At 42.6% G+C, this 24,988-nt stretch overlaps 1 protein-coding gene across 1 annotated transcript in view; it reads right to left on the reverse strand.

The window, feature by feature from the left end:
- The window catches only part of HMGCLL1 (3-hydroxy-3-methylglutaryl-CoA lyase like 1), a 55,916-nt gene that overhangs the window by 21,374 nt on the left and 9,554 nt on the right, over positions 1-24,988 (reverse strand). The window contains exons 3-7 of the mRNA XM_081857288.1: positions 24,690-24,797; positions 17,509-17,604; positions 14,998-15,146; positions 5,264-5,327; positions 1,513-1,701 (exon numbers count right to left, since the gene is read on the reverse strand). Coding sequence (XP_081713414.1) covers positions 1,513-1,701; positions 5,264-5,327; positions 14,998-15,146; positions 17,509-17,604; positions 24,690-24,797 — 606 coding nt within the window. The remainder of the gene's footprint in view (positions 1-1,512; positions 1,702-5,263; positions 5,328-14,997; positions 15,147-17,508; positions 17,605-24,689; positions 24,798-24,988) is intronic.

A 24,988-nucleotide genomic window follows, 5' to 3' on the forward strand; every position in this document is an offset into this window, starting at 1 on the left:
TGTGCACTTTGAAACTAGTTAGCGTCGGACTCTGACTGTTGCAGTCAGTAGCAAATGTCAGAATAAAACCCACGTCCCCATCGTTTCATTTGGAATTATAATTTAACAGCACTCTGCCTAAAAGGAAGCATGTCTAATATATTAGTGAGTTTTCATAGAGTAAAGCTCGGGCAATTCATCATGCAGCAGGTTTTCAATACGACAATTCAGTAGTCACCAGCTGGGACCAGGAAAAAATATTTTCCTGAGGACATTTCCAATTTCCACTTTTCCTAAAGCCTTGGAAATAGCACTTAAAGAAGCAATATATTATGATATGATGCAGAGTGGTACTGAAGAAACTTCTATATTTGTTGCTAGATGGCTGGGTTACTCTTGAACTGTTAAGAGTCTAACAGTACAATCAATCCCATGCAGAGCACCCAAGCCACTAGACTGCAGCCAACTTGGCTACAGATTCATTTACAATGTTTGGGTGCAAGATGCTTGGTAGGGTATAAAGTGAAGAAACACACAGAAAGGCATAAACAAATCAAATAGTCCATATTATATGCATAATAATTCACAGGTTGCTATATTTTGATTTTGCACTGGCCCATGCTGTTCTATCCATTTCTGTCCACGTTTGTGATCTTTTCCCATTATATACTTTTGTACATGTGCAACTGAACTCCTTGTTTTCAAAGAAGATTGTGGACAAATATGTAAAGCGTGCCCATCAATGACAGCCACCCGCAGATGGATGCAGTGCAGAAATGTGCGACTCGCTTTAAGCTATATCATGTGATCCTCAGCTCATGACTTACACCTGGCCTGGACCCAACCCAGATCATACATTAACATCAGCAATGAGAGAGTCACTGTGGTACAGCTACACCCCTGCCTATCTAGGTAACCTTGGGGGAAAACTGATCACATGGGTGGGGCAGCAGTACGGTGGCTTATGAGCATTTAAAATTGCCTTACAGTGAGTTGCAGCACAGGGGCACCCAGCCTAGTACAGTGGCAGAGCATCTGCGATGCATGCAGAAGATCCAGATTCAACACACTGCATCTTCAGGCAGGGCAAGGAGATAAGCTTGTCTGAAATCCTGAAAAGTCATTAGCAGTCTGTGGAGATAACACCAAGCTAGATGGACCAATAGTCCGACTCTAACACCGACTGACAGCAGCCACTATCCAAGATCCAAGGCAGAGCTCTTTTCCATCAACTGCTACCTGATCCTCTACCTGGGATTGAATCTGGGAGCATTCAAAGCACACGGTCTACCAATGAGCATCTCCCTAGCATGGGAACAGCCATGCCCAAGAGGCTCCCGTTCTGCTCTGGAGCTTATGCAAACCAGTCCTTAGTCCCAGAGAAGCTGCTCACTCCTGCTATAAGGGAGTGAGGAACCTTGCATATGCCCATGCATGCTCTTCTTCTCCTTTTGGAGCCTACGTAGATGCAAGGGTGAATGAGGCTAGTGCCGAGAAAACTGTATTTGGATGAGACCAGAGACTGGACCTTACCTGCATCGCTGTGAGGATATTGGCTAAAGCCTGGCCGTACGTGTCATGGCAATGCACTGCAATTGCCGCCACAGGGAGCTCCATCATAACAGATTCCAGCATGCGCTTCATGCTGCCAGGAGTCCCCACGCCTATGGTGTCTCCAAGGGATATCTCATAGCAACCCATGCTGTATAGCCGTTTGGAGACCTGGGGAGGGAATGGTAGGAGAACCAAACATAAGCAAAAGAAGAACAGGGAAAGGAGAAAGCAGTTTCAAGTGACTTTTACCGCTGAATAATTTCTGAGAAACGGAAAAGACTAACACTAGGATCCTGGTCATCTCCTTTTTGTGTTTTCCTGCATTAATCCTGAGGGGGCCTGTTTTCAACAGGTGGTCCTTTCCTATCCTTTCTAGAACAGCCTTCCCCAGCCTGGTGACCTCTGAATGTTATTGGACTACAGTTCCCTTCATCCCTGACTATTACCCATTCTGGCTAGGGCTGATGGGAGTTGTAGTTCAGCAATGTCTGGAGGGCACCAGGTTAGGGAAGGCTGTTCTAGAACATCTTCTGCTCTGGGATTTTTCAGGCTATGCCTCTCTGCACAGGGCTGTATTCTTTTTCTGATTTTCAAGCCTTTCAGAATTAAGTTCTTTTGTTGAACATTAACTTAAGAGTGCCAGGTGTTTTCAATGAATTAAACAAATTCACAGTGAAACGAACACCTGGCATTTATTTGCCTGCTTAATACGTCCATGAAAGTCAAAGAGAATTTCTGTTGCATGTGGATTACATGCACTATCTCCCCCCCCCCTTTTTGCCTACGTGTGTTTGGGAATCTGAAAAGTAATATATATTTACAGAAAAAATTCAGAGAGGCAAATGTAGAATGAAGGGTGCTTTGGACGCACCTGAAAGGTATTTCTCTGTGCTGGCATCCTAGGCCCAGGTGGCATGAGCATTGTCTAGCACTTGAAAGCAAGAGTGCAGTCACCTATCAGAAGCTTTTAACCAGTGTTAAAAGCTGGTTTTAACCAAGTGTTCCTGGAAGCGTTAACCAAGTGTTCCTGGAAGCGATCCAATTTTCACTCTGGCTGTTTAGCTCAAAGCAGCAGGACTGGGGTTTTCTCTCTGCATTTACTGCATTCAGGCCTGCATCCTTATCCTACCTGGGTCCAGCATACAAGTGCAGGAGAAAAGCCCACTAAAAATATAGTGTCCTCCAAGACATAATATACCATTCAGCTTTTTAGAAATTTTACAAGGCGGAGCCAGCTATTAACTATTAAGCATTCAAGAGCAGGCTGTGGAACCATGAATTCCCTGAACCTACCCCTTTCTTCCTAGACACTGAAAACACCTATATATTTCTTAACAGGCCATATAATGTCACTTGGAATTTGCAATGTATAACGCTTTTGCCACATACTTTTGATTCAATGGATGTCCTACACTTTTTCCTATTGCACTTTATTGCCGACTGCACCATGGTCCCCAAGTGCAGACGAGATACAAGAAGCGGCTACAGATGGATGACAAGTGCTAAATTGGTAAAATACCAACAATAATAATGGCTTTTGCTGGTGGGACGAGTGTGATAAAAGTTGACAGGGTGCAAAGCTGCTAGTCCCTGGTGTCCCGCATGATTATATGCTTAATCTAAAGGCCAGAAGATAAATGACACAAGCAAGATTTAAAAGTCTGCAAAGAGGATGTGAATCCCATGGCTATTTCTTTTAGTTCAGCATAACTATTCCATGACTTACCCAGGAAAAATCAGGCATACTGTATACAATTTCTGCTGAATCTCGGGAAGGGGGAGATTGTTCATAACTTTCCAAGGCCTACTAATAGTATTATTTATTATTATACTATTTATTATTGTTATGTTATGCAACTTGTATGCCACTTTTCAAAATTAAGGTGCTCATAATGATGATAATGAGAACAAAATCTGACAAATCTTCTGTAGAAGAAGGCCTTAGATAGAAAAACAGAGGATATTTGTGGAATCAAAATGAGGAGTTGCATTCCTGCTGAAATGCTGAAAGGGGCTTTATTGACAAGGGGGTGGGGGGTGCGGGAACTTGGCCTGAGCATCATATCAAGGTCTTTCGGAGAACAGACTCCAATATGGTTTTGCAATAGGAAATATGGGAACAGCACAGCTAAACCTGTCACCATCAATATATCTAAACATATGTCACACGCAGCTTGACGGGAAAACCAACTGAATCAGAAAATTGCTATTCTTAATAAATGAAAGTTGTATCTGCTCTGGGAGAAGTACCGTGATAAACTCCATGTAAACAGATACTCAGGGCTAAGAGGCAGGATAAAATGGAAGATTTTTGAGGGGGGAAACTACTGTAAGTGGAAACAAACTCTAGCACTGTAATGGCAATAACAGAGAAAAAGAAAACATTATTCCTGGATTTTTGCAACGTGGCTAGGAGCTGCTGCTTCTTCTTCTTCTTCTTCTTCTTCTTATTTTTTTATTTTTATTTTTTTTTATTTTTATTTTTATTTTATTATTTATTTATTTATTTATTTATTTATTTATTTATTTCCTGCTTACCCACATTTGACCTATCTTACCTCTACTATTAAAGGGCTGATTTAAATATTGAGGTACCTGTACATCATTTGACAGCGCTGTGAGAGGTACTGAGAAGTATTTCATTAAGGTGGGTGCCAGGTAGGATGAAAACTCTGTCATGAGATAACTCCAAGTTCCAATGGTGTTTTTATACATGTAAGCCATCACTTGATGCTACAGTTATCAAGTGATGAGCCAACAACATGTACACACACCCAAAATAGGCCAACAGTTTCTTAGAAATTTTCAACTTTGATCTGAAGTCTTGGGTTGTGCAGAAGTGTTTCATAGCACATGCTGCAGGTATGAGTAATGCTATCAAGTGAAGAATTTAAAATCTATTGTGTAACCTGACTGCTTCCTCGATCAGTTGGTTAGCCAAAGGTGGTGGTTATTCTATAGTTCTAATGACCACAAAATGCTGGTGGCCACTAGCTATGACACAGTCTGTATGCATGGGCAGGAGCAGGAGAGAGACAATTAAGAACTGCAATGAGGGAGGAGATGCAGAGAACTGAATGTGCAGCTGGGGTGTAAAAGTGGTGAGAGGTCTGCTTTTCACTGTGATGTGAGAAACTGATGCTATTTCCACCTGGCCTTTGGTTTAGACTTAGTCTGACCCTTATGTTTCCCTACCCTTATGGTTTTGATCTATGAGCTACTTTTAAAATGAGGCTGCATTTTAAATTGCATTTTTACCTGTATTTTAAATTGGTTTTTCCCCCCTATTATGTTTATACTGTAATTTTACTTGTGTTAGCCGCCCTGAGCCTGGCTCTGGCCGGGAAGGGCGGGGTATAAATAATAATAATAATAATAATAATAATAATAATAATAATAATAATAATAATAATTATTATTATTATTATTATTATTATTATTATTATTTTACAGATTAGAACTGTGGAGATTCCTATTCCATGCTCAGTGGGCATTATTTCTGCTAATGCTCCGAGTTCTCCTGTTTTGATATGGGGATATTTTATGTTGGATTTTTATTTTGTCTGTCTGTTCTCTATATAATCCAATAAAATCATACAAAAATGAGAATAAGAAAAACCTGTGCAAATAAAAAGCCCTCAAGTCACCAGTGCTTTCCCTTCACAAGAAAACAGATCCCCAGGGAAGTAAAGATTTCTGGGCTGTTTGTTTTTGTTATTAAGTGACTTACTTCCGCAACTTTTGCTGGCTCAATATTTCCTTCGTAAGGGCACCCCAACGCACAAGACACATACCTAAACGAAAAAAGAATACAGACGCATTGGTAATATGCACACATCGGTGCCCCACCAGAAGCATTCTTCAAATACTAGGATCAACAATTAAGACAGGAAGTACTCGGGTCCTCCCTTAAAGAGGGCACGTGTTGCGGTGAGACCTGCAACCAAACCCTGTGTTGTGGGTGGGGATGACTGGATAGCCACAACACCCAATTGGTAGGTCCCTTGATGCTGGATTTAATCAGGCCCACGGGACACAGGCTAAGCGGATCACAGGACCTATATATACCTATGCACGTGACCCAGAGTTTCCTCTTTCAGTGCGTGCATCAGAGCACCCGCCCACCTCTCCCTACTTTTAGGACTTTGCGCTTGACCTTGCTATGCCGTTGTGTGTCGTCTGTCGTTGGAACAGGGGCACGGCAGGAATTTCCCCCACTTGGCTGATTGGCTGTTGCCATTTGGGTTTCACCTGCCACATAGCAAATCGTCACAACTTGTAAGGTTGCGGATAGGCCTGGTTCAGGTCATAGGGATGGGAGAACGCTCTCATCATCCCTATATGAAGGGTATTCTGTTAAAGGAATCCAGGGACTCAATGGTTTGGTCAATCCGTGAAAGGGGGTTGTGCCTGTGCCTGAGTCCAGGAGAGCATCTGGGGAGTGAACAGTCTGTTCCCCGGCTTTTCACTTACCTCAGGTGTTCACTCTAGGCTGACCTATGCTGGTGCCCTGGGTCAGCGCTACCTGCAACGGTGCAGGTAGCTAGTCGAACCAGAGCCTATGCAACCACTCACGTGCTGTAATCGATAAAGTTGTGGCCTAAATTCTGCCAAAAACCAAACCAAAATTTGAGTCTTGTCTGAATTTATTTAAGGGAAAGGTTTAAAGGTCTGAACACGCAATAGGAAACAAGTTTTAACTGAGCATTCTAGCACAAGAATATTGGGCACAATCAAGCACATGATAATTTTGACCAAGTTACAAGCAGTAAACTTTAGAAATTAATACTTTTTTCATACCAAGGGCCACATTGTCCTACTGAGAAGCTGCTGGGGGCCACACTCCAGCAGTGAGCATTCCCAGCTATCTCCCATGGAAACAGAGGCACATATTAATTCTTAGTAACTCCACCCCAAGTTTCACTTTCCATTTTCTCCATAGACTTCTCCATTGCAGGGTTCAAAACCACATTGATAGTCTCCATGACTAGAGGAGATTCCCTGCTTCAGACCGTCACCTGCAAATTTACAGAAGGCTGTAAACTGGCCAAAGGTGATGTGTCAGCAAGGGTAGGTTTCACTGCATGCAAGTAAATTAATCGCCCAAAATGGGCTAATAAGTGTCTCTTCACGACTGCGCCCCTTACTGCAATTGTGAGCCTCTTAAACATATGTCCCTCCTGTTATGTACTGAAGTTCTCACCCTGGGCCAGCAGGGGGATACTGTAGATAGTTTTCACTCAGGTCCACGTATGCAAATAAGGGATTGAAAGTGACGTTCAGTGATTGGATAGTTACAGAAAATGTTTACTGTTGCGTTCTAGTGGAGCTCTGTATAAGCAGGCTGGCTGAACCCTTCAGTTCAGTTCTGTTCTGGCCTGTGAATAAACAAGAGCTGTTTGAAGAATCGCTGTGTCTTCTGATATGTTCACCCACAACTTAACACCTCCTATATTTGCTGCTGACTTTTCCTCACTTAAATTAGCTGGGTACTGATCAGATCTGTAACTATTAACATTGTTGGGGGCTTTGTGTTTTTATAAAAATGTAGAATAGGGATTAGATCCAGACTTGCCCTGCCATTTAAAGCACTCTTGTATCACTCTAATGATCATGGAGAATCCTGGGAATTTTAGTTTCTTTTTAGGAGTGCTGGGTATTGTAGGCCTGCAAAGACAGTACCCTAAACAAACTATAGTTCTTATGAACAGCTATGGCTTTTAAGTGGCATAAAGAGCTTTTTAAATGTATGACGTGAATGTGACCTCATAGAGGCCGCTGCTGAAGGCGGGAATTCCCCACCCCACACACTGATTCTCCCATTCCCTTGCAGACCCCAGCATCACCACCCCCAAGTTGTTCTGGAAGGTTCCGCAACTCACCAAACCAACTTTTAAAGGCAGATGGGGAAGCAGCGGGAAAAGCACCCAGTTTGGGCCTTTCTTTTCGTTTAACAAAAATACTACTTAAAAACAAACATTGAAAACAAGTTACATGAAAAAATATAAAAAGAATTCAGCCATTTTGAAAAAGACTTATCCTTGCAAAATTAAAATGTTTTTCACAGGCGCCAAAAGCAATACAGCGAAGGCACTATATTCCTCATATGAATGATGAGGAAGGAATTTGTAAGCGTGGTGTCATTATAATGTAGGACTCTTAAGACGTATTAGTTATTCGCCTCCCCACTTCCCCCATTCTTTTCTAGCCATTAAACAGTTATATCTTGAGTCTGAAAGGCGAAGCCAAAATATTTTATCACTTTAGAATCACAGAATTGTAGAGTTGGAAAGGATCCCAAGTTTATAAGAATGGAAGGCAACAATCAGAACAGCCTTCCCCCACGTGGAAAATCACCCCCACATTGAAAACTTATTTTGGGATCTTACAGAAAGTCCTGACATGTGTTATAATGCACCAACAGTATTCTTTTTTTGACTACAGTAGAAATGAAGGGCATAATGAAGAGCTAACTTACAAACAATCTTGGACAACATCTTGCTAGCATCTGTATTAATTGTGTCCATTTTGCCTTCCGTAAAAAGGATGAGATGAAACTAGATAAAACTCCCTTTGATAATACAAGCAAGCCCTTTCCTCCCTCCTCCAGTATCAAAGTGCACATCGGCTAAATTTGTGCATTAATTGGCAAATGAAAAGGTCTTCATCATTTTAAAGGGATGATCTCAGATGCCCTGAAGGGAAGGGAAATGAAGCTGTTGCTAGTCTTCTTCATTCGGAAACAACTGGGACAGAAAATGATGCTTTTATTGTGATGTGGGACTTGGAAGGAGAACTTGTAGGGAGGATGCTTGCAGCTGAGGGTAGCTGTGCAATTTATCACCATCAGCATTCGGCAAAAGTGCAATCAATCCAAGCAGAAACTCAGCTCTGCACAGGAGCCAGCCTCTTGTAGGAATCTGTCCGAGATGGTTACAAAACCAGAGAGAGAGAGAGAGAGAGCTGCTAGCACAGCTGAATGCAAAAAGCCCTCTGAGACTCTTGCTATAGACACAGATGCTGCCTGCTTCCTGTTTATTATTACATTGTATGTTTGCATGTAATTTACACTGTTCATTGCAGGGTGATTCAATTGCATTGGAAGTTTATGTCAGAAGAACAAGGGATCTATCCCCAAAGCAAATTCTTAAATATAGCAGTTGACGTATCCATGGAGGAAGCCATATTTTAAAAAGCAGCCAAATGGTTGCTAAAAATGCTGAGAATTGGGAAGAGAGAAATGTGACTTGTAAAGGGCTAGAATACTCAGGCAAACTCTCCTAATCAAAGTCAAAATCAAGGACTCTGGATTGCCAAGAGTCCGTTTCAAATCTGTTCTTTGCAAAGTACTCAGCACATAGATTGCACTATATGAATAACATTAATAATTACCATTATTAATACTGAAATAATAAGAACATAAAAACACAAGGAAAGCTTGCTGTATTGGGCCAATTGTCTATCTAGTCCAGCATCCTAATATCACAACCGACAATAAGATGCTGCTTTTTTTGTTTCTAATGTCTTACGATGGGTTACATTTTGCTTTTATTGTTATGTTAACATTATTATTATTGTGCACAATCCTGAAATCTATCTAAATGAATGAGTGCTTAAGAATTTTTTTAAAAATAAGTCTGCCTACTGCTTTTTTGCTCTACCTCTTCAATCAGCTGCACCAAAAGTGAGATATTACTAACTGCAACAAAATATTTAAAGAAGCTCTTAAATCCTTTGGATTTCATTGGCCTTCAAGCATCAGTGAATGTTTGCTGGATTGTAGCCATTATGAGTAACCATTTATTTGACCTAAAAATATCTCATAGTTGCTAAAGAGATGCAAATAACTTTGGTTTCCCTTAGGCAGACTTGATGTTACATATTTTCATTGGATTCCATTCCATTTCATGCCACAGTGAGTTCTAGAAATAGGGGGGGGGGTTGAATTTTACTGTAAGTAAATGAAGTAAAATCATTTGTGTGAACCACAAGTGGATCACTTCTTGGTAACATCCACACCATCCATTTAAAGGACATTTAAAAGTCATTGCTCACCCCTGAAAAGAATCCTGGGAACTGTAGTGTACCCCTGTCAGAGCTACAATTCCCAGCACCATAAGACAGCTTCATTCTCCATGATTCTTTGGGAGAAGCCATGTGCCTTAAATGTATTTTGAATGTCAAATGTATGGTGTGAGTGTGAATCTTGACCTAAGGTGGGTTACACTAATGGCAACACAGTTTTCTTTTTAGTTTAGGGTTTTGTTTTGTTTTGTTTTGCTTTGCTTTGCTTTGCTTTGCTTTGCTTTGCTTTGCTTTGCTTTGCTTTGCTTTGCTTTGCTTTGCTTTGCTTTGCTTTGCTTTGCTTTGCTTTGCTTTGCTTTGCTTTGCTTTGTTTTGTCTTGTCAGAAAGAAGAAATGTGGGGAAGACAAAAGAAAATGAAGAATGGCAGAGATAGAATAAAGTACCATAGAAATTAAAACTAGATCCCAAGTGACAAGCAGGGCTGCTAGTTGTGGGCCTGAGTCACATGGTCTTGGACCTGGGTCACATGGTCAAGTTAAAGAGAGTTTGGAATAGTTATGTATCTCTTCTTGCCTCTCCATGCCACATCGCTTTCGAGGACTTATGCTGCTGGTATAGGTTTCACTGGCTTAAGTTTCATTGGCAGAGCTATCTCCAGCTATGCTGGGATTAAGGGGCTTCCCCAAGCTGAGCTGGGAAGCCTCAAGATCTTCCAAATCCAAATCCTAGAGGATTGCACTCTTAATAACTCAACAAGAAAATCTCATGTTCCAGTGAGCATGGGGGCTTCCTTGTTTATTCCAAGATAGATAAATAGCAATTAAAAATATCAAGCAGATTTCTTAAATCTTCAGCTACAGTTATGTATCTGTTTTTAACAACAAGAACCAGCTGGTTTTAAAAGACATCGGAACTTGCATTACAAAGCAGCGTTTCAAAGTCAATGTAAGTATAAAAGACTCTTAAAACTGAATCTTGGCCCAGTCATCTCAAACAGGGAAGGGGGACATGCAGGAGTCCAGATTTTGCTGGACTAAAAGTCCCATCATCCCTGGCCATTGACACCCCTCCTCAAGTGTTTTTGCCTGGCTGCGCTCTGTTAGAGTTTGTTGTTTGCTTGGGTGGAGGATTCAGAGATGCTGTGGGGGTGTGTTGAAACTAGCCTACTGCACAAAAGTAAAGTTTACATTTGTTGCTTCACACATTTTTTTGCCTCTGGCTTCAGCCACTGCTGGAATGCAGTCCTCAGATGATGATGATGATGATGATGATGATGATGATGATGATTTCTGGCAGGCTTTCTACTGGACGGTTGGATCAGAGACCAGAAAGTCATCATAGGCACCCCAGAAGTATCATCCTTTATCTGGCCGGGATAACCTGAGCTCTGCAATATGCTCCATTTTCATATTATGGGCATCTTATCTAGAAAAACTCTTTCAGCCTTTGTTCTAAAGCAGGTTGGCTTCAGTAGGGAATAACCAGCTCTTTGGCATCTGTCCTCAAACATCTTTTCTGTGCTCTACTCTAAACAGACAGGAAGTGAATCTCATGAACCCGAAGGAGTGGGGTGGGAACCATCAAGGAGCTATGGAAAGCATCCTAGCAATCAGTAAACGTATTTACAAAAACCAGAAATTGTGCTTTACAATTCTTAAGCCATTTCCCCTTCATCATGCTGCGAGTGAAACAGATTAGACAGAGAGATGCAGTTACTTGCCAAGACCACCCAGGGAGTTTCCTGGCTAAGCAGGCAATTGAATTTACCAAACTATAACATTTTATCCACCTGCACCGTCCCGGCCCCTGCCTAACTGCAATATATTTACTTAACCTTTTCTCTATTTATTACATGCACATTTCCTAATAATAATAATAATACTCATAAGCGACTGACTCCAATAACATGCAGTCTTCTACAGGGAATGACCCTGGTTGGTATTTAATGAATCCAAAAGTATACTTGGGTTTTTGTGCACATTCTGAATTATACCTCTGAACAGCAATATCTCAAACTGAGAGACTTAAATGCAATTTAATAGGAGCAGCTACACTCATCAGATTCTTCTAACAGCATCTATTGTCATCTAATAGATGCTATTAGAAGAATCTGATGGAATGTTCCCAAATGTTAATAACGTAGAGAACAGCCCCTCTGAATCACAGCTCACAATAGCCAATTAGTGTCTTTTTATGAAGTTCATTCATAGAACATTCATATAATTGTCAAGTTGGAAGGGATCCTGTAGGTCATTTAGCCCAACCCTCTGCAATGCAGGAATATGAAGTTGTCCCATGCAGGGATCGAACCTGCAACCTTGGTGTTATTAGCATCACACTCTAACCAACTGAGCTATCAGAAGCAGGGCATGAAGGCAACAGCCATCTCCTCCTCCTGCTGCTGCTGCTCCTGGGCAATGGGTATAACCATGGAGGTATAATGACTTTGAATGTAGAGGCTCCATATAACAATGGCAAACAATAGCTGTTGATAGATCTATTTTCTATGATTTTCCTAAAACACATTTTAAGGGAAGAAACCAGATGCTGTTCCTCCAGATGATTCCAATTGCCATCAGCCGCAGCCGGCAGAATCTATGGCCAAGGATAATGGAAGTTGTACCTCAGACATCTACACCAGAAATTTATAGCACTATCATGCCACTTTAACAGTCATGGCGCCCCCCAAAGAATCCTGGGAATTGTAGTTTGGAGTTTGTTGTTTGGAGACCCCTCACCGAACTACAGTTCCCCAAGATTCTTTGGGGAAAGCCATGACCGTTAAAGTGATATAAGAGTGCTTTAACTGGATGTGACTGTAGTCTCAACAACATCTTGAGGACCACAGTTTCCTCGTTCCTGTTTCTAAGCTATCTAAGCTATTGGTCACCACCATTTCTTGCTGCAGTGAATAAAGGTAAAGGGTAAAGGGACCCCTGACCATTAGGTCCAGTCGTGGCCGACTCTGGGGTTGTCGCGCTCATCTCAATTTATTGGCCGAGGTTGCTGGCGTACAGCTTCCAGGTCATGTAGCCAGCAGGACTAAGCAGCTTCTGGCGAACCAGAGCAGTGCACGGAAATGCCGTTTACCTTCCTGCCGGAGCGGTACCTATTTATCTACTTGCACTTTGATGTGCTTTCGAACTGCTAGGTTGGCAGGAGCTGGGACTGAGCAACAGGAGCTCACCCCGTCGCAGGGATTCAAACCGCCGACCTTCTGATCGGCATGTCCTAAGCTCTGTGGTTTAACCCACAGCGCCAACTGCGTCCCTGCTGCAGTGAATACTGTCCATTAAATATGCATTGCAGGTCCAGGTATTGTGCTCCCCAGTCCCCAACGCCACAGAGAATTAAAATACCACGGAGACTGGTTTGGATCGAAACAGGCCACAACTTTCTTGGATACAGATGAAAGAGGTTTGGCTTGGGCATGGGGCAATCAAAACACTACCAGCCTGCCTTCCGGAAGTTCCTAAGACTTACATCAAATAGGGTGACCCTTGCAGGGACCACCGTCTGGGGGGATGTCATTGGCCCTGGTCCCCAGCTGGGCATGAGGACATGGCAACACACACACCCCACACCCCTTTAACGCAATACCCCAGCACTTGGAGGGGCAGGCAGAGACTACAACCTACCCTCCATCCAAGACAAGGATTGCCACAATGCCCAACCAGTTGTGACGACTGATATGAGGTAGGCAAAACCACCAGGACAGGACGCCGATGTCACGATTCCCTCACCAGGGCCTTGGGGGAGTGTCTACTCTACTTCTTGAATCTACTTCTAATCAACTTCATTGGATGTGTCCCTGTAAAATCATGGAGTCTGTATACATAGAAATTTATTCGTGGAATTAATAGAATTAAGGTAGTAGTAAAGGTATTTGATAATTACTTAATTAGAAAACTAATCAGTAAAAGTACTAAGGGAACATACCAGCTTCCTTCCTTTCTTTTTAAAATGAGCCCTTGAATTCTTCCAGTAAATACTTAAATATTTTAGTGCGACAGCGGGCAACATAGAGCGCTTTCTGTGATGATTTAGTAAATGCTGCTCCAGCTGTAGCAACACAACAACAGAGTGAAGCTTAAGTTCTCAGCGAAGTTTTCAAGTACATTTTCCATTAATTTCACCCACTGCCGTTGATTTACGCTTTCTACATACACATCAGGTTGCCAGTGAAAACAGAAAACCAAAACTGAAACCTTTAAAATTATTTCTGAAAGTAGCTCTTTTTTTTCTTTTTCTTTTTGCATCGCTCCCAATGGGCCGTTACGTGGCAAATGGGAACGCCACCGGGCATTTCTTATGACAGCAGCGGCAAAGCTTTTTCCTTTTCATGTTGCTGTGGAACACAAATTAAAAGGACGAAAGCCACTGCCCTCATTCCTTTCCCCTTCACTTATTCCACCTATTGGCAACAGATTACTGACACAATAAAGAGGGGGTGACAATAGCCCTCACCCCCCTTCCTCTTCCACATCTGAAACAAATTTCCAAAAAATACTGTTGGGGCAACACAAAGCTTGGGCATTTCATAGAATCATAGAATTGTAGAGTTGGAGGGGACCCCGAGGGTCATCTAGTCCAACCCCCTGCAATGCAGGAATCTCAGCTAAAGCATCCAAGGTCCATGACCTCCTGAGGGAGTCAGTTCCACTGTCGGACAGCTCTGACTGCCAGAAAACTCTTCCTGATATTTAGTTGGAGTCTCCTTTCTTGCAATTTGAATTTGTTGCATAGAGAGGTTGGGTGGCAAAGTGAAATAATTGGAGCTACAATCCTAAACACACGCTTTTTGAGGCTATGGAATTAAACCCCGGAACAGCAGTGTGGTGGGGCTGCACCACGGAAGAACACACACCCCACAGCAGCAGCACTACAGGGGCTTTTCTGGATGGGCCCCGATCTTTGTTATAAGACTCCAAGGCCAAAATTTGACACACACACACACAGAGAGAGAGAGAGAGAGAGAGAGCCCTCCTGCCTCTTTCCCAAAGCTGGGCAAGTGCCAACTAGGCTTTGGGAAGGAGCGTTGAGGACTCTAGGACCCAGTCAGAGCCCTCAACGCTCCTTCTCCAAGCCCAGCACTTACTAGACCTTTAGCTCAAGTGAACCGGACCTAAATCTGTCTCTGATGTGGATGGTGTGATTACAGATGGCGAGATCCGGGCTGTTCAGACATACCAGCAGAGCCCATCTGGCTCTACCAGCTGTGTGCCAGTCCAGCTGTGGCCTAGCCACCTGCCACCCTCACCCCGCTGGCCACTCCTGAATTGAACACAGCAAGCGAGTCCTTCCTCTGTTCCCTCCATCATATGTGCCACAGTCCGTTTCTGTTTCTAAAAAAAACTTCTCAACATCATGAACTTATAGGCAGCTTTCACAAATTTGCTAGCTTGGTCAAACACGGCCTTTTCCGTTTTTTATCTTACCCTCGCACTGGAATGTCCATCTTCCTGGCAGACTTCACGACGTCTTCAAATCTTTCCATGCTTTCGTTAATGCTGCAGTTAATATTCATTTTGCTGAAAGACTCGGAAGCTGCACCAAAGACGGACACTTCTGTTGCACCAGCAGCAATCTAAAAATCAAACAGGACCAAAAAACAGAACAAATGTGGTTGGGTTTTGTTTATTCCCCCTTCCCCAGTAAATAACTTTACATCTTTCTTTCTTTTTGCATGCTATGTTTAGCAGTAAGCCTACCATCTGAGGCATTAGGTAACAAAGTTTAGTCCAGAAGAAATCATTCCCATTGATTCAAATGGAAAATGACTTCAACTGGTGTCACGCCATGCTTGTTTGTTTACTTCAAAGCAAGTCCCACTGTGTTGCATGGGATTTACTCTCCTGGATACGTGCATTTGCACTGCAGCTGTAATAAACTAAACTCATTGCCTCTGTTGGTTCATGACGCTATTATCCTAATGATCACTCCGGGAAGCAACACTGATTTCGCTTTACAGAAAGCCTCTTTCTCCACATGTTTAAAATGAGTTACGAAAGCACAAGTGAGGCACCGGCCCTAAAATTATCTCAATGTCCTTTCGAGCAAACCTGTGTCATTGAAATAAATGGGAGTCCTCTAGATGATGAGTTTCCCACATGGAAACAAGTGAAGGTTTTGAGGCAGAAGGCCATGCACTTTGCACAGTCACTACGGGGCTCACAGAAAAGCCTTAACTGTTTATGTGAATTAAACCTCTCTTCTCCTCTAAAGCTGGGGTTGCCATATTTCAAAAAGTGAAAATCTGGACACAAAAGTTGTTGAGCTTTTGTAGTTTTACTAATGAAAATTACCAAAATGTACACTACTGGCAGGGGCTGCCATATATCCAGAATACCAGCCAGGTCTGGAAAATTCTGGATGTATGGCAACCCTACTAAAGAAGACTTCTAGAAATAAGATGGTCCTGTTTTCTGTAAACACTCCTACCTGTGCCTAAATCACGGAATGCTGTCAAATGCAGGTGGAAAGCAGAGATGAGGTGTAACAGATTGTTTTGGGGCATTTCATTTTTAAGAAGACACCAGAAACCATAATGTCAACTTAGAAAGTGTAGTTGACCTCATTCCCTCTATTACCAATTCAAGTCTTCCCACGCCAGGGGTGGGAAATTCTGTCAATTTCAATTTCTCTCAGTTTCTCATTTGTCCAGTCTCCAAATAAGTTCCACATTTACACATCAGTTTCCATGTTGTCCTCATTAGAAATTGTCAGCATTTTATTGTGCATTTCTCCTGATTTACACATTTTTGTATGCAATTTTGCCCAATATATGTAATTTTATAAGCCATTCCCTCTAATAGAGGCATAGGCAAACTCGGCCCTCCAGATGTTTTGAGACTACAATTCCCATCATCCCTGACCACTGGTGCTGTTAGCTAGGGATGATGGGAGTTGTAGTCCCAAAACATCTGGAGAGCCGAGTTTGCCTATGCCTGCTCTAATAGAATGCATTTATGCATTATTGTTTTTTACTAATATATGCACACGTCCCCTTTATTTTATGCATTCTTAAACATTTTTTCAGTTGCAGAACTGCACCTCAAAATTCAGGGAAGTGCAAACTTTGACAAGCAGCTGTGTTTCAGCTCACATGTTGTTGTAAGAAGAGTGAATTAGAAAGATTAGTATTTGAATGCAAACTGAAACTAATTTCTTCCTCACCTTTTGTTTCAGGATCACACAGATATAGCCAAAGGCACAACATCCACAAATAGGATTGAAGAAACCCTGAAGAGCTACAAATCTGTTTTTAGGAAAGGGACTCCAAAAACAGCCCAGTGAGGACTGAATATGTTCAGAGACCATGCATTGCTGGTAGCAAAGAAATGGAAAGGGATGTGTGCAACTGAGTTGCTGGAATCCTGAACAGCAGCACTCAACACAGCCATGTTTTGTTGCAGACCCCACTTGTTATTCAGCAAAAGTTGTTGTTATGTACTGAGTTGAAGTTGTTCATGTGAAATTTAGCATAGATTTCTGATTGTGCTTATTTATTTCTCTTTGTTTGTTTCTTCAATTTGTATACTGCCCTTCATTTGAAGATCACAGGGCAGTCCACAACATAAAAATGCAAACTGAGAACACAAAATACATAATAAACCAAGAAGAAAAGCAAACCAATAAGCCCCACTCCCACAAACACTCTTTAAAGAGCACAGAATGTTCTATCAGGTTGAAGGCCTGTTACAGAGAAAAGTTTTTGCCTGGCACCTAAGTGAAGGCACCAGGCAAGCCTCCCTGGGGAGAGCATTCCACAAGCAGGGAGCCACCACAGAGAAGGCCTGCTCTAATGCTGGCACCCTCCAGACCTCTTGTAGCCTAATTTATGCCACGGATAGGGTTAGATCATGCAATCTTGACTTCTGATAAAAATAGCTAAATATGTTTAAGACCCTGGAGCTTCACTGAAAGATAAAGCCATGCAGTGTACGTACAGCAGAATGGAAGCCTTGAAGATTAGGGGTAAGGACTGGATAACGGACTCCAGGATAGCATTCTATTCCTCTCATGACTTCTGTGTGATCAGCCATCTTAAAAGACAAAATGTAGCTTTAGTTTCTTAAAGTCATATGACAGTATCAGATACTTATTCATTGGTTACTGACAAGGTAACTGAACTGGGTTTTTTTAAAAAATGACGTAGCAACACAGGACTGGATGCAATTAAATATCAATAAAGTAAAACTTTGTTCATTTCACAAGAAGTCACATAGAAGTGATCTTTGCACCAAAATGGACTGAACTTTCATGTCCAATGTTGCCCCTTCCCTTTATGCCAGCGGTTCTCAACCTGTGGGTCCGCAGGTGTTGTTGGACTACAACTCCCATCATCCCTGAGCTCTGGCCTTGCTAGCTAGGGGTGATGGGAGTTGTAGTTCAACAACATCTGGGGACCCACAGGTTGAGAAAGGCTGCTTTATGCAAAGGACTGAATTGTTTGGATCTCTGGGTACCTATGTTTAGCATGAAAACAATAGCATTTTTTAATTTTTTAAGAATTTTTTTTTAAGGAATAAAATAGCTTATTTAATGGCATCATCTAGTCTTTTTTTTTGTATTTCAAAGCCATGGGCGAGGAAAGATTATGCATGCTATTTTTATACTACTACTACTACTACTACTACTACTATTTGGGCACTTCTACACAGCAGCGTATTGTGTGCTCAGAGAAGCTGATGCCTTTGCAGTTTCGTCCTTGTAGGGAGGTGAATAAATGTGGCATTTTAAAAGGCTCATGGCATTATCCTCATCAAAATGCCACCCCATATTATGTCCTATTTAATCTGGATTTACCATTTCTGTAGAAAACCCCGATTTTTAAATACACACTCATACACCTGCCCCCCTCCTTCAGTGGAGCATCCCATGGGTAGATTTTCAATCATTGGGGGGGGGGTGTCCTGGATTCAACTCAATAACTGCTTTTACATTGCATAAAAACCTTTACATTTTATCCCTGTGGCACTAGGTGATTTCTCATTCCTGGTTTGTTCCCCCCCCCCCCCCAGCCTATAGAACCCTTGTAACCTAATATTTCCAGGCTACAATCCTATGTGCACTTATTTGAAAGCAGGGCTGCAAACACACTATAAAGCTTATTCCGACCCTCCAAGAATTATGGGCATTGTAGTTTATCCCTCACAGAGTTACAAGTCCCAGCAACCCTTAACAAACCACAATGCCCAGAATTATTTGAGGGGGTGGAGAGGAATGTGCTTAAAGTGTGTTTTGAAGGCATCATATATACACAGCCTTAGTTGTATCGGATTCAACAGAGCTTACTTCTGAGGAGCAGTGTATAGGATTGCACTGTTCCTGTTGTTTTAAATATTTCTAATGCTTTATATGGTCTGAAGCTCAACATCAAAAAAACGAAGATCATGGCCACTGGTCCCATCACCTCCTGGCAAATAGAAGGGGAAGAATTGGAGGCAGTGAGAGATTTTACTTTCTTGGGCTCCATGATCACTGCAGATGGTGACAGCAGTCATGAAATTAAAAGACGCCTGCTCCTTGGGAGAAAGGCGATGGCAAACCTAGACAACATTTTAAAAAGCAGAGACATCACCTTGCCAACAAAGATCCGTATAGTTAAAGCCATGGTTTTCCCAGTAGTAATGTATGGAAGTGAGAGCTGGACCATAAAGAAGGCTGATCGCCGAAGAATTAATGCTTTTGAATTATGGTGCTGGAGGAGACTCTTGAGAGTCCCATGGACTGCAAGAAGATCAAACACATCCATTCTTAAGGAAATCAGCCCTGGGTGCTCACTGGAAGGACAGATCATGAAGCTGAGGCTCCAATACTTTGGCCACCTCATGAGAAGAGAAGACTCCCTGGAAAAGACCCTGATGTTGGGAAAGATGGAGGGCACAAGGAGAAGGGGACGACAGAGGACGAGATGGTTGGACAGTGTTCTTGAAGCGACAAACATGAGTCTGACCAAGCTGCGGGAGGCAGTGGAAGACAGGCGTGCCTGGCGTGCTCTGGTCCATGGGGTCACGAAGAATCGGACACGACTAAACGACTAAACAACAACAATGCGTTATAGGATTGGTATTATATTATTGCTACCTGGCAGGGTATCTACTTGCATTCCAAGACTGAAGTGGGGTAAGTAAATAATCACAGAAATGAACCCTGCCTTCTTCTTCCCAAACCTTTAATCCCTTAATTAAACAAAGAATGTTGCCCACACTTCCTAGGCTAAGGAAAACCTTTGAAACCAAATAGTTAACGTAATGGTACACCAATGTGACAAAATCCTGCACTTTTTACAGCATTAACTGAAAATACAATTAACAGGCTAAAGTGAAGGTGCAATTCAAGCTCCATGAAACTTAATCATTGCAAATAAGGTTTATATAATGTATTTGTCCCCTCAATATTTTCCTTGTAAGCAGAGTCTTACTTTAACATGTACTTTTAACATTTAAGCAATTAACTTTCAAAGTGCAACAGGATACTTAAGCAATAAGCCTTTCAATGGCAGCCCTTTATCATTCTTGGCGATTTCGATTATAGGTGTGGGATCCTGTTTTAGATGGCACCTTTGCTACTGCAGAAATTTTTTTTCTACTTCTTCTGGCTTTTTCTAGTCAGAAGGTCTCTGCCAAACAAAACATTAGCAGGGAAATGGTAAAAGGGCTTTAAAATGCAAGGCAGACAGACAGAAAGGAGATGGAAACATAACTAGTCAATCTATTCTCAGGACCAGAGAAAATAAAGTGCGCTAAGAATTTTGAACTCCATCTCCAAGTTAACATGGTCATGGCATATAAACAGAATGTAATCTAAATATCAACTAAGCCATTCAAACAAAACACTCAGGCTTGAAATGGGAATAAAATCCCCTCTCCCAACATCCAAAAAAGCCCAGGCCAAATTTGCTACCCAAAAGGGCTCACAGGAAAAGGAAGAAATGAAAAACACATTTCCAAAAAATAAAAAATCGGGGGGGGGGTGAAAAGGGAGGTATATGGTTGCTTTAGATTGTAGATATTCCTTGAAGGAACAACCTTGTCCTCTGTTCTGATTCAGCTTTCCCTGACTTGGTGCCCTCCAGATGTTTGTGGACTCCAACACCCAACAGCCCCTGCCAGTGTAGCCAATGATCTGGAAAAGTGGGACCTGTAGTCAAAAAACAGCTGGAGGGCACCAGGTTGGGGAAAGATGGAGTACAACATGAGCTGGAGTAATTTATTCTAGCGTAGTGAGCTAGACAGAGTTTTTAGTGTGAGCTTCTAGGAAAATATGGGGAACATAAGATAGCAAGACAGTTCACCAGGTTTGGCAGATTTCCCTCCTTTGTGTGGGCCAAACTATACATTATGACAGAGATGCATGAATACAATGCCATACCCCTCAACTGTCCCGGGAAAACACCCCGTTTTGTCACGCAAGAGCATGGTGGTCATTTTGGGCACCACAATCTTGCCCCGAAAAAGTGCTTTGGCCGTGGTCTTGCATGGGTCACTCACCCAGGAGCATGGCCTGGAAAACGTGCATCCCGGTTTTTGACCTGTACATGTTGGAGAGCATGCAATCCTGCGCCCGCGCCCCCTTTCAAATAGTGAAGGGGTGGTGATGTTGACTGGGACCACTGCATGTGTGCTGCGGGGGTTGATTAACTCTTCCTGAAAACCAGGCATTGGCAAACTCAGCCCTCCAGATGTTTTGGGACTACAACTCCCATGATCCCTAGCAAACAGGACCAGTGGTCAGGGGTGATAGGAATTGTAGTCCCAAAACATCTGGAGGGCCAAGTCTGCCTATGCCTGCTGAAAACTGTTTTAAGCACTGCATACAACCAAGATTTCAAGCTAAGACCAGATTTTCTCCTGAACTGTTCTGAGTCATCATGCTTTATAGCTGGAGGGGTCAAGGGGCTTGCCAGCCCCATGATCCCTCATTGCAAACGTCTGACAACGCTGCATGGCCCCTCCTGCGCTGCCCAGAGCGGCCTGATCTGCTCTTCACCAGCTGTTCCTCCCGTTAGGCTTCCCAGTGATTGGTTTCATCCATTGTTTGCAGTTCAGGGTATTAGGCAATAAATCTTGAACTACTTGGATGGGAACCTCATGAAAGGAAACCAGTTGCTGAGAATGTCCTCCTTTGTGCAATCATGTTATAATTTCGCAACAGAGCCCTGTAGACACTGGTTTGGCTTAACGGGGTGGGGCTTTTTCTACAAGCGGCACTCTATCCATCTTCTGGCGGCATAGGTTTAAATAACCAGGTGAACAAGAATGATTCCAGATCCTGTTCTCCCTCCCTCAACCCCCTAAAATGCAAAAAAAAAAAACCCAAAATGTTTTGGATCAACTTAAACTCTCCAGGTCCAACTTTCACCTGATATTTGCCGTTCTTGGCCTCCATTCTGAAAAGTTAGATTGAGCTCTAGAGTGCAGTCTGCAGCAGCAGCAGCAGCAGCTGTCTCTTTTAAGGTGGCTTTCATCTCAGGCAGGAGGGCACTGAGATGAGTTCTTTTAATTTAAAATAGATTACCAGGGCATCAGCTAAAATCACTAATATGCTTTCAGAGGTCTGCTTAGTTGCTGCGAAGTCTGGGGCTGGAGAAGAGCTCAAGGGGCAGGATCTGTCATATTCTCTGCTTTCAGTAGGACTTCCTTGGCCTTGTCAGCTATAGCTTCCTGCATCTGAGGTCAGGAAGAAGTATCTTAGAAGATACTTAGAAGTATCTTTTAGATGGGACAAAGTAACCACTTGCTTTACCGCCACCCCCACCTGCCCACTTTCATGTTGTGTCTGGGTTTTGAAGATTATTCGGGCTTTTTATTAAAGCAGCGGTAGATAACTTCTATTCTGCAGGACTATTTAGGCCTGCTAGTCATCCCCATTTGGACTGTGGCATTGTTTGGTCCAAACCAAGTTCTGTATTAAAGTTTTAAGAGTAGAGCAACTGACCTAACTGTATGCCAGGAAATGGAACTCATGGAACTCCCATATATTTTCCCCATTTTAGGAATATTTGGGTAGGTAGAATATCCCTCATGGGAGCAACACACCAGAGACACCTTTGCAGTAATAAAAGTTCAAGCTCCATCAGTGTAGTGAAAAACTGGTGGTCTGCAAAGCCTTCATTATTAGAAAGACAGATGTAGGCATTTCCATCTGAAAGGCAAATTGCCCTGGTAGCTTTACATACAAAATTTTAAAGTCTCTTTTTCTTCAAATTTGGCACAGTGAGGAAAGAGTTGGAGTACAGGTGCAGCTTGCATTTTAGCTCTGCATTGACTGACGCAGCTGTCAAACTGCGCCAATTAAGTAACTAAGACACCAAATTCAGGCCACAATCTTCACCAACAAACTACCTAAATTCAAACCCATTCTGGGATCCTAATATAGTTAACAGACACAGGCCTACCTATCTCAAAGGCCATTCATTGCTTGGTAACTTTATGATAAAAATCAACATTTACTCTATAGATTAATCTCATGAGGAGTGAGGACAGGAAACTAACACAGAATCTCTCTGGGGCATGACACACACTACTAATACTAGGCTCTTCCCAGCAAAGTGCAACACCAGGAATATTTCTGTTTCACCCAATTAACATTATTGATACGGAAAGGGCTGCCAAGTCCCATTCAGTCCAGGAAATTGTCCGAAATAAATGAAGGCTTTTGGTATATTGAGGATCACTTTGGTCAATTACTTGCTATTATAAGCTTACTGAAGACAGATGGATTTGATATCCACAGTGGCTGATTGCTTTTGCACCTCCACTGAATGAACGTTTAATTCTTATTCCAACTCATTGGGCCAGCTGATTTAAACCAGGCTCTGCTCCCTTGTTGCTACAATAGTAAAATGTCAGATTTGACATCAACTGAGCACTAGAGGCTCCACGTAGAAATATGGAATGACAACAGTGGTGTCTTGCCAGCAGAAGACCCTGAGTTTAATGCCCATCAACTGCAGGTAGAGCTGGGAGACACTCCCATGTAGAATGCTAAAGGACCACTGCTGGTCAGCGTAAACAAGACTGAGCTTGATGTGTCATGTGACAAAGGTATTTGAGAGCGGAAGCAGTAAAGGAGTCTAGAAATGTTGTGAAATGCTGAAAAGCTGCAGAATCATTTAGCATGCTGAATCACTGTGACTCATCTTGAGGATGACTCATTCTCTGTATAAGTACAGTCAAACCTCGTTTTGCGGACGGGATCCATTCCGGAGGCCTGCCCACAAGCCGAAAATGATGCACATCGAAGCGCGATTTAGCACTACTGTGCATGCGCAAGCAGCAAACCTGGAAGTAACCCGTTCTGGTACTTCTGGGTTTGCTGTGGATGTTCGCTGAAGTGGACGCAAGTGGAAGCAGATGCAGAATGAGGTTTGACTGTATCTTCTTGCAGGCAGACTCAGTCTGTGTGTCTGTGAGTGGTGGATCCTGTGCTCTGTGAAGCTTGTGCTCAGTGGAGACTGTTGATGCGTAATGTGTGACTCAATAACTCCGTGTATGCTCTGAAGCTAGTTTAATCTTCTGTTCACCATGCTGTTATTTGCAAACAAGTTCATTTTAACTCAGTAAAGCTTTCATTCTTTTACCGAAGAAGAGTCCGTGTTATTAATTTACACTGCACGTAATGATGGACCAATTGAGCCAGTGTGGTGTAGCGGTTAAGAGCAGTGGACTCGTAATCTGGTGAACCGGGTTCGTGTCTCCGCTCCTCCACATGCAGCTGCTGGGAGACCTTGGGCTAGTCACACTTCTCTGAAGTCTCTCTGCCCCACTCACCTCACAGAGTGTTTGTTGTGGGGGAGGAAGGGAAAGGAGAATGTTAGCCACTTTGAGACTCCTTCGGGTAGTGATAAAGTGGGATATCAAATTCAAACTCCCCTTCTTCTTCTTCTTCTTCTTCTTCTTCTTCTTCTTCTTCTTCTGACTTGGCATAAAGCAGCTGCTACGTTCCTCTGTCCTGAGTGCCAAGTGTGGACAAGGCAGGGCAAAGTCAGGTGGGAGGTGACTAGCAGGTATAAGGCATAAGGTATAGGGGGGTGATGGTTCAGAAAGACATTCCTGCTATGGGAAACCTACATAGCATAAAAATGCTGGATCCTTCTGTACGATGCATTTTTCAATTTACCTACCTGAGGTACCCATTTCGAAGAAACAAAGCTCGTCACTTCTATGACAGGCAAGCCTGTTTTGGAAAGTCGGTTGATGAATTCAATTTTGACATCTGTAGGGACTATAACCTGTGGGAAAGTAAGGGGGAGACCGGTATTGGTACAAAATGTAGCATGTGGCAAAAGCGTTTTGAACAACAATAACAGGTATTTTTAACACTCTAAAATAAAAATGGCAGATACTGCAGACGGGTGCTATTTTTTTTCAGGCAAAAGCAAATTGGCACACCTACAGGGATATGAGTATGACAGGGAGGTGG

This window comes from Podarcis erhardii (genome assembly GCF_964252035.2).
Source record: "Podarcis erhardii genome assembly, chromosome: 3".
Lineage (NCBI taxonomy): Eukaryota > Metazoa > Chordata > Lepidosauria > Squamata > Lacertidae > Podarcis > Podarcis erhardii.